General features: G+C 34.7%; 1 protein-coding gene and 1 pseudogene across 1 annotated transcript; one reads left to right on the top strand and one right to left on the bottom strand.

Annotated features, from left to right (window-relative positions):
• The first annotated feature begins 2,809 nt into the window (after positions 1 to 2,809).
• Positions 2,810 to 6,381, top strand: LOC125876200 (protein DOWNY MILDEW RESISTANCE 6-like; annotated as a pseudogene).
• Positions 6,382 to 6,691: 310 nt separating this feature from the next.
• Positions 6,692 to 7,774, bottom strand: LOC125877833 (methyl jasmonate esterase 1-like). The gene is made up of 3 exons (XM_049559102.1): positions 7,381 to 7,774; positions 7,146 to 7,277; positions 6,692 to 7,069 (listed from the first exon to the last, which is right to left on the bottom strand). Exons 1-3 carry the CDS (start codon positions 7,756 to 7,758, stop codon positions 6,785 to 6,787), a joined length of 795 nt encoding a protein of 264 aa, XP_049415059.1. The 5' UTR covers positions 7,759 to 7,774; the 3' UTR covers positions 6,692 to 6,784.
• Positions 7,775 to 10,040: the final 2,266 nt, after the last annotated feature.

The following is a 10,040-nucleotide window of genomic DNA, read 5'->3' as shown; positions in this document are numbered from 1 at the left end:
GACGTTATAATTATGTCAAATGTCCTGAGTATATATTTGTTAGTATTAAAATTAAATGTGGCAGGCTATGAGTGAATCATAATTATGGTCCGTGCCTATAAGAAATTCTAATTAATTACATACATAGCGCATAAACTAAACCAAAAAGAAGACCAAATAATTGTAGTGCTTACACTCATAGCAGTCGACCTCTAAAACCATATTAGTCTGTAGGAAATCATTAGTGCTATAATAAAAGTTTATCACACATAATTAACATCATTAGATTTTGGGATTATCATGTTAAATATTTGCCAATTATTTCCCCTGAGGCCATCATTGGATGTCATTTATAGGTGGTTGCCTCATTCAAATTTCAATAGCGGAACAAAGAATATTAGGTGATTATTTTTAATCTTAGATTTGGTCGTGAGAGGTTATAAATATTTCGTAAATTAGTTGAGGTGTGTAAACTTGTTCGAATATCACAATTATAAAAAATATATATATTTTGAATGACCTCTTGCATTATGGTTTATCACCAACCAACAGATGATACACCGAGAGTTGCTCTTAATTACAAGTTTATCGAAATTATTAATTAAATCCAAATATTAAAATCAATTATATTTCATTTGAACCTTGAAGAAGTTGATATATGTAGCTGTAAATATAGTGTTGAAGGAAATAATCTGAGCATCAATGAAGACAATTTTATGCATACATGAAGTAGATTGCACATATGATTGTTGTATACTTAGTTGATGCATATTTTTATAATTTGATTCAAAATATACATTGATTGTGACAGAGTAACTTCAATATGTATATATAAAGATTACCGTATTTATATACATTTATGGGGAAATTACGCGGATAAACAAACATATACTAGTTAATTAACTAACATAGCTTTAGTTCCATTAATTACCACTCACAACTTAATTTTTGCTATAATTACGTCGCCTCTCTCCTCTCTTCCTCTCTCTCGCCTCTCTACTCTTTTATACATATACAAATACAAATACAAATTATACATATATAGACACAATTATATGACAAATATACAAATACACCAACATGAATTGTGGTGCAGTGGTGGCATTGGTCCATCCTTAACCAGAGGTCTCGACTTCGAGCCCTGGTATGGAGAAAATTCTGTTGAGAGCGCCATCCCTGAATGGGCCCTGCGAAGCACGATCCAGATTTAGTCGGGGCTTCAATGCGGGCTCCGGACACTGGGTAGACAACCAAAAAAAAGTATACAAATAAAATTAGCCTCTCTCCACTCTCTGCCCTCTCCCAATCTTGCTTGCCTCTCTCCTCCCTCTCCCAATCTCACTTGCCAGATATACAAATACATATGTATACCAATTACATATATATATACAATTATCTGACAGATATACATATACATTTACAATTCGCCTCTCTCGTCTGTCTCTCTCCTCCCTCTCCCAATCTCGCTCGCCTCTCTCCTTCCTCTAACATGTAGCTACGAATCGCAATTAGCAAACTATAGCTATGGATCATAATTAAATTTATTTTATTGGCTATTTGTGAAGTTTCCTCTACATTTATTAATATACATAATGTGAAAAGAGGTGTATACAGAAAAGTTACTGTGTTTATATACATTTATTTATTAGGATATATATAAAGTCAATTGCATTGCTATTGTATATATTTATTTAGGCGGTGTATACAATTATAAGTATTGACGTATACGTCAAAATGATATTACCTATTCATTCAAAAAAGAAATCTGGTCATTCCTTTGATCGGGATGTGTTTCTCTGCGATTTCAGTTGAAGAACAAATCTGGAAAAAAAAAATATATAGTTGCAAGCTGCGCGCTTTGGTCTGAGGAGTTTATTGGCACATGGCATTTTGGGTTGTTAATATTGTTACGGGTTAGTTAGAATTGTGGTTAATTGTCCAGCTGTAAAAGTAGTTAGTTAGGAAATTAGTTCAACATTTTTTCCTTTATACACATAACGCTAGCTTCCTTTTCAGATCAATACAATTTACATTTCCAAATGTCCTCTTCTGTATTTCTCTCTAGAATATAAATCTCCATTGATGAACAGCTTGAGCTAAGTTGATAGTTCACATTTTCACACGAATTTCTTGATCAGAATTTGTTGGAGAATGCTGTTTGAAGCTAAAAAGCATGGTTAACCCATTGATTTAAGGATGATATATAGCCCGAACAAGAAGCAAAAACTTCATAATCAGTTATTGTTGAATCTTGGTTCTTTCGAAGTTTGAAAACCACATTTTAACAAATAAGCTACATTTCGAGTGAATAATGCTGCAAAAGATCAGGTATGCTTTGAGGAGCCTAAATGTGAAATTTAGGTGTTTTGAATATTGGATTTGGTTCTTGGATCTCAGGAATAAGACGAAGTTTTTGTATAATAGTGTATAATAATAATAACTATGGTTATATAAAACCATCTTATAATTTTGAACAATATTTGTATATTTGGGTGTATGATATTGTATATAGAGTTTGTAAACATTGTTGTAAAAATAAAATGAGAGTTTTGTATAATGCTATATATCGAGTGTATAATGTTGTATACTAAGTTTTTAAACACTTGGGTAAGAAAATAGTGAATTATGCGATTGAAAACATAAAAACTTAAATACGTAGATATAATGTAGTGTTGTGGGTTGTACCAATTATTCCTAATTTCTTTTCATATAACTAAGGTAATTTTTGATGGATAAAAGTTATGCTACTAATAATTGTACTAGTAGAAGATGCTTTGTATCACTTGAATAACCAAAGGAAGATGATGTAGTAGGAAATCAGATGACGAAAATGGAAATTGGAAAGAGGACAGAAATTCCAAAGACAAGTAAACCATAGAGTATATATATTATCCTGACAAGGTCTTATCTATGGACCCTGTGACTACGTTGATCATCACATGACGGCACCCTCATCTTCGATAAATTTTTATCTTCATCAGGTGTTTACATGATCTGGAGTGCGAACGAATCTTTCGAGGAGGAGTTTGATGGATTGGAAGAGCCCGGAAGAGGAAGTGACTGCCCTCCTCCCGAACCAACACTTAAAACAACAAAAAAGAAAAAAACTACCAGTAAATAAACACCAAAGTGAGATAGAAAATTGGTGCGTAAACAACACCCAACTAACGAGATGGAAAATCGAATATATATATATATGATAAAGACAAGTCGAAAGCCATATTTTTTATTCAAACGAAAATAATCTCTACGAACGATAAAGGTCAGGCTCAAAAGAAGGATTGCAAAAAGTACGATAGTTCTACCCGCGGTCATTATAGTGGTTCCTTCTTTTCTTTTTTCGATGATTTAAGGGTGACAACTCTTTTCACCAAGGAATTGGGGATTAGAGCTATGAGCTATAACACATACGCAAGAAGGAAGAATGCCTTAATGGGCGGATACGCTAAGGAAGGGGAGTCACTTGCTTGTTTGATGTGTTTGGAACCGAGTTATTTAAAGCTACTCTTTCTTGAAGAAAGAGAACCTGGGCCTCAAGAAAGAGAACCTGGGCCCAGGTCTTGGTGTATTTTGACATAATTCTCGATACGCTATCTAAACTAGGAAAGTCAGTAAGAAAAGATGGGACAAAGAAAGTTCTTCTTCGGATAGCTGGGTCCATCAACCTCTTTCTTTCACGGGATTGATACACTTGTGACTTGACATGCCATGCATCTGTTGATTTAAGACGTATTTATTGTTCTTGGCTTTGATTTTCTTATGTTGTGATATCTTTTCGAAATTTCTAGGGAGAACCCACTTACCTACTTGTGGAGAATGACATTGCAACACTAGCAACTTACCTACGGTACGGTATCAATGCTGTATGCACTCATCTAAGTTGTGTGGTGCCATGAAATACATCAATCGATATAGTGTTGTGGATGAAACTACTTTTCTCTTAATTCGAAATCTCGATGGTGATGTGGATGAAATTGCTTTTCTCTTAATTCGAAGTCTCGAGTTTGAATATTGGGTACGAAAATATTCTTGATAGGATACTTCCCTTTGAATTGGGCTCTACGCGGCACAAATTCAAAATAATCAGATTCCAATATAGATACTCAAACGAGAAAAAAAAAAACTAGTGAAAGAGCATCGTTACTTCCGTTAGCTAGTTTCCAAATTTTTGTCTTAATCTGCATGTACAATGCCACAAGGCCTATTGCTCCGAAGACCAACAACGCGTGGCAAAGAAAAACTTCATCAAAAACACAAAAAATAAAGCCCCATTTCATCCAACAGCCAAGTTAATGGCTCTAATTACTTCTTCTCCTTCTCCCTCAATCTCCACTAGCATTTTGACTAATAATAATATTACTATTGAAATTGATTACAAAAAAGGTGTAAAGTACTTAGTTGACAATTCAAAGGACATGAAAATGTTGCCTTCCCAGTTTGTTTTGCCAATTCCAGAAGGTGAGAGGCCATCATTGGCCATTGATGGTTCGATTCCAGATATAGATATGAGTGGCCTCAATGGAGCTGATGAGCAAAGACTATCAACTATACATGCCATTAGTTCTGCATGTGCTCAATGGGGATTCTTTAGGGTAACTTAACTTTACCAACTCTCTCTCTCTCTTTTATATTTTCAATTTTAAGCTAAATTTACTTGTGGATTAATATTGAATGGAGGATAGTCTAAGCTCATATAAGGAGATCGAACAATCATCCACAGCCAATGTGGGAGAATAAACATCCATGTATCTCAGAACTGTACATCAGAAGCATGGACAATATAACATATAGCAATTAGGATGGACCTGACTTTAATACTATGATTAAAAAAAAAATGAATCTTGGGTCCAAACACGTATATGAAATGATATAGTGCAAACTGCAAAATCTTTACGTTGGGATGCTACGTATTTATATATGATTAAAATTATTTAATCAAATCTTTTTAAAAGATAAATATTTATTAGTTGCAAATTCTACAGGTGACTAATCATGGTATAAAGACCTCTATCATGGATGAAATGCTTAAAGTCATAGAAGAGTTTTTCAATCTTCCATTAGAAGAGAAAATGAGATATTGTTCAGAAAATGTGATGGATCCAGTTAGATATGGAACAAGCTTGAACACTACCAGAAAGCATGCCCTTCATTGGAGGGACTTTTTGAGGCACTATGGTGGTCTTGTTTCACATACCTATCACCTTTGGCCAGATAATCCTCCTACCTACAAGTAAGTAATTATCATCATACCTTATAATTTTCCTAGCAGTTGATGGTTTTAAAATGGCTAAGCCTACATTACATGCAATACTATCGGAAAATTATATATAAAAGATTATTGAGCCATGCTGAGTCTCCATAGTAATTATATATGACATATCTTTAGCTAATTTAGCTTTTAATACAGGATGATTCAAGTCAGGTTTTTTAGTTATTGGAATAAGTGAATTCTTACAATCAATTTTGTTACATGTATATGCATGTGTGAAGGCACATTACAAAGGAGTACTTAAAGGAAGTTTGGCAACTTAGGGTAAAAATATTTATTGCAATATCAGAAGGATTAGGGCTTGATCCAGATTACATAGAGAGTTCACTTGGAGTTGAAGGGACTCAAATAATAGCTGCAAATTATTATCCAGCATGTCCTGAGCCTAACAAGACATTGGGACTTGCTCCACATTCAGATCATGGTGGTCTCACTATTTTAATGGACAATGGTATTCCTGGCTTGCAAATTAAACACAATCAAACATGGTACTCTGTCCCCCATGTCCCTGGCACTTTTGTTGTCAATCTAGGAGATTATTTGGAGGTTAGTGTCATTATTTTTGCTTTCAATTTAACTTATATACTTTGACAGTGAGTATCAAATAATTACCGTACTTTCAAATAAAAAGATTGGCTAAGACAGTTTAAAACACACTACGTTCCAGTTCTTTACTTTCTTCTTATAATTTATTTAATTAAAAACTGATTTTATAAAAGTTTTTGACAATTCTTCTATGGGCCAGTTGGGTCATATAATTCGCATAAATCAACCCAAACTTTTATAAATTGAATTGAATTGATCAAAAGAGATTGAATTAAAAAACTGATACGTTACTGATCCTCTCAAATTTAAACATACTGCGTGAATTATATTCTCAGGTATTGAGCAATGGGAAATACAAGAGCGTAGAGCATCGAGCAGTAGTCAATGCGGAGGCGGCTAGGATCTCTATAGCAGTGGGTCATGGCCCAAAAATGGACGCAATAGTTCAACCTGCAAGCCCACTTATCAAAGAAAAGAGTGAAAGCAATTATCGGCCCATTGTTTACAAGGACTATATTAGAGACCAACAAAGCACTATTAAGAGAGGGAAAAGTGCCTTGCATGAGATAATGAACAACAATATATAGACCATTAATTTTGAGGATACGTCAATGCTTGTAGAGAGATAATAATGTCGGTAAAATTTTTAGCCGTTTTTGTTAATGTGCATATTTATTGCCGCTAAAAGCTGTTTTTGTTGTAGTGATTGAGAAGGCTAGGCTTGTGCCTTAGCTTCTTGGTTTGCCAAAGTACATCCTACCCACATGCATTCCACTAAATGCTACTATCGTCTTGTGTATTTAGCAGTGCTCATCTTCAAGCTTAAGTTATCAATATTAACATCTGCATCCTCTTCCCATTGGTGAGATTTAATCAAATTGAACTAAAAAATTCAGTAATTTCAGGAAATAGAGGTTGTTTATTGATGCTAATTCCAAACGCTGAAATTACAATCGAAAGAAAATGATTGAAATGTCAAATTGAAAGGTATCAGGTATACTTGTTGGCAATGCTGAGAAGAGTAGTATAAAGCTGTTGGGGCTTAGACATCATGGTCGCGTGGTCAGACCCCTCGATCACTTCCATTTCATCTGGTGGATTCTTTTCAATCATCAATTTGAAAAATTCCTTCTTCAGAGCTTCATTTTCAGCAGCAACAATGAACACTCGCTTAACTAATCCATATCTTTTGCTTGAAAGTACTATCTCCTTAGAAACATCTTCCGCACTGTATAAATAAAATGGCCTTACTAGTGTAGTGGCCAGCACCAAATCCTAGGGAAAACCCCAATTTAAATCAGTTCCAAATTGGTTATAAATTTCAATGACAGTACTATTATGATTTGCTTACCTCAATTGGGCTCAAATGGTAAGCATTAGTTTCCAAGAACTTGGGACCTAGGATGAAGGTGGTAGGAGGATTCTCAGGTCCATTGTGGTATGTAACCCGATTATCAAGTTCACGTATTATTGCATTGATTGTCTATATATAATGAAGTATCTATAAATTTAGTTTCAAATATGTAAAAAGTTTAAACAAACAGTACAGATTAAAGTTGAGAATATGGAAAATCGTTAATTCGTACCTCAGTGTAGACGGTGGATGCACTGATATTTGGACCAGGCATTACACCACTAAGAAATACAGCAACAGAAATCTTTTCAGGGAAGGTTTCCATGGCTTTAGAAATGGCGAGTCCACCAACGCTATGGCCTACAAGAACTATTTTTTCATCAGTAGGAAGTGAAGTCATGAACTCCATTAGCGGACTCAAGTAATCAGAAAAATTTGGGATTTCGAGGGCCTGTTTCGGGTTGATTCCTGAACCACCCAAGTCAAGAGCTGTGACATTATGTCCTGAACATCTTATCAATGCAACAATCTTGTACCAGGACCAGGCTCCATGCCCTAGCGTATGAACAAGCACAAAGTGCTTCTTAGCTTTAGACTCGCTTTTCTCCATATCTTTTTGTTCGCCGGATCTACGGGTATATAATAACAACAATAATTATTGAGTCGTGTTACACAGTCTTAAGAAACTATTTCAACTATGTGAAATGTTTTCTCGGGACTAAACAAGTCTTCTCTACAATAGCAACACGGACAACAAAATATAATTACTACAAGACAGGAAGACAAACTATTTGGCTGCTGAGTAAAATTCTTTGAGAATTCTTCTCTTCCTAATACAATAGCAAATACTGAATTTTTTGAAGTGGAAAAGGAAAACATTTGTGAGATTCGATCTCAGAACACGTGGAAATTATTTTTGATATGAATTATGGTGAGATTCGATATCAGAACCTCTACCTACTCTAATATCAATGTGTAACTGTATCACTCACTTCACTAATTCCATAACTTTTTAGTAGTGAGAATAAACCTCACTACCCACCTTCAACTTGAGATCGGTTTTTAGTGGAAAATCTCAATAGCTTAGTTCATTGACAACGTAATGTATTGTTGATACGAGTTCGGACCTTATAAAAAAAGATTAGAAGGTCACGTTGCACACTAGTTATACAAACCATGACATTAAAAATATGCAAAACACGACGAGACGACTCTCTAAAAAAGAGTAGATGGGGTAATGTGAAGAAGCCAACCAAGTAGCTTTAAAGTTTTTGATTGCTTCGAAATGCCTTTGAACAATGTTCCTTTTTTTTTTCTTTCTTTTACTATGTATAATAATAATATTTATTGATATTAGATTGCCCATCTCGTACGTTTTCTCTGTTCATTTATTCATTTATAATTATAAATCTAATCATATTCTATCGTATGGAGAATCATGTTGTATTGTTTTAATTTTATTTTAATTTTTGCCATTTTAACAAAGCAAAAGGATTCTCTTCCCATGCATGGATAAAAGAGAAAGCTTATTACTATAACCTTATAACTCCTATAACCTTCGACTCTTCATTTCATTCATTACTCTACCTTATTATACCTTATAATTTATGTAATATTTGTTTCATTTATTTATTCAATTATCACCCCGTTATCTTTTTATTCATTACAAAAAAGAATTCCTCACCTATAAGTAGAGATGAAAAGTGTTATATTGTGGATGAGCTATAAAAGTCACATATGGATTATTATTAAACGTGTACGTGAAGCCCGACAAATTGAAATGATGATATATCATAATTATGTCTTTATAATATTGATGACTAATTGACTACCAATTCACTGTGGTCGAAAAGCAAAAAAATGGACAAAATTAATCATTACAACTTTCAAGACCGTTCATCATGTGATTCAATTCCATATGAATGATCATTCGATAACACCCCACTACTAGAAAGACTTAGAATTAGAAAGAAACTATTTTTGGAAATAATCAAATTTGAAAAGTTTGACTAAGTTATTTATGAGTTTTGGGTCAACTTCAAATGATCATAACTCCTAGATCAAAATGAGTTAGGTGTTCTACAAGATACCGTAGGAAAGATCTTTGAATTATCTTTCCAACACCACCGAGTTTGCTCAGTTTCGAGTTCGTATGAGGGAGATATGTCCATTTGAAGTTGGGCTGTCTAAATAAGGAAAGTCAAAACCGAATTTTAGAAGGGTATTATGGTCTTTTCATTACCCAATTAATTAAGTTGGGGTCTAAACTGATTGGATTCAGTTTACGCTTTTTCAAAATAAGTTAGGGTTTTGAGAGGAGAAAAGAAGAGGAGAAGAAGCAAGGAATCGTCAAGTTCTTGAAGCTAGACTTATGGATTTCGCCAAGAGTTAATCCCTACGAGGTATGTGAGATCACAAAGCTTTCGGCTAGTTCACCCACGCGCCAATCATGATTTTATTCAGCGAAATTGTGTTCTTGCAAGTATAGAAATTGAGTTCTTGATGGATTTGTTTGAAGTTTCTATTGGATTCTTGATTGTTGAAGTTGTTGAGAAGTTCTTGATTTAAATTTATGAAATTAAATGTCGTTTTAAGTAGATTCTTGCATATTTTGGTTATGTAGTCGAATCTAAGTGTTTGGGGAAAGAACCAATTGAATCTAGAGGGTTTAAAATTGAAAAACGAGCAAGAAAAATCAAGGATTTTCTGGGAAGGGGTCTGGGGCGCCGCGCCAGCCAGAGCGCCCCACTTGGGGTTCTGTAGTTTGGGCTCCGAGGCACCGCGCCAACCAGTGCGCCCCAACCCAGGTTCTTAAGTTTAAGCTCTGGCTCCCCGCGCCACTCAGAACGCTAGGGACGCCAGGTTCTCCACCCTTTCCCACCTCTTTCCGTT

Source organism: Solanum stenotomum, chromosome 9, assembly GCF_019186545.1.
Source record: "Solanum stenotomum isolate F172 chromosome 9, ASM1918654v1, whole genome shotgun sequence".
Taxonomy (NCBI): Eukaryota; Viridiplantae; Streptophyta; class Magnoliopsida; order Solanales; family Solanaceae; genus Solanum; species Solanum stenotomum.
The sequence above is the reverse complement of the archived record's forward strand: the minus strand, read 5'-3'. Positions and strand labels throughout refer to the sequence as shown.

What these genes read in the sequence shown, in the direction of transcription:
- LOC125877833 (XM_049559102.1), bottom strand. Translation starts at nt 7,758, where the DNA reads ATGGAGAAAAGCGAGTCTAAAGCTAAGAAGCACTTTGTGCTTGTTCAT. An exon ending in CATCCACCGTCTACACTGAG is followed by an intron (nt 7,278 to 7,380) that starts GTACGAATTAAC and finishes CATTATATATAG; the next exon opens with ACAATCAATGCAATAATACG. An exon ending in ACCATTTGAGCCCAATTGAG is followed by an intron (nt 7,070 to 7,145) that starts GTAAGCAAATCA and finishes GGTTTTCCCTAG; the next exon opens with GATTTGGTGCTGGCCACTAC.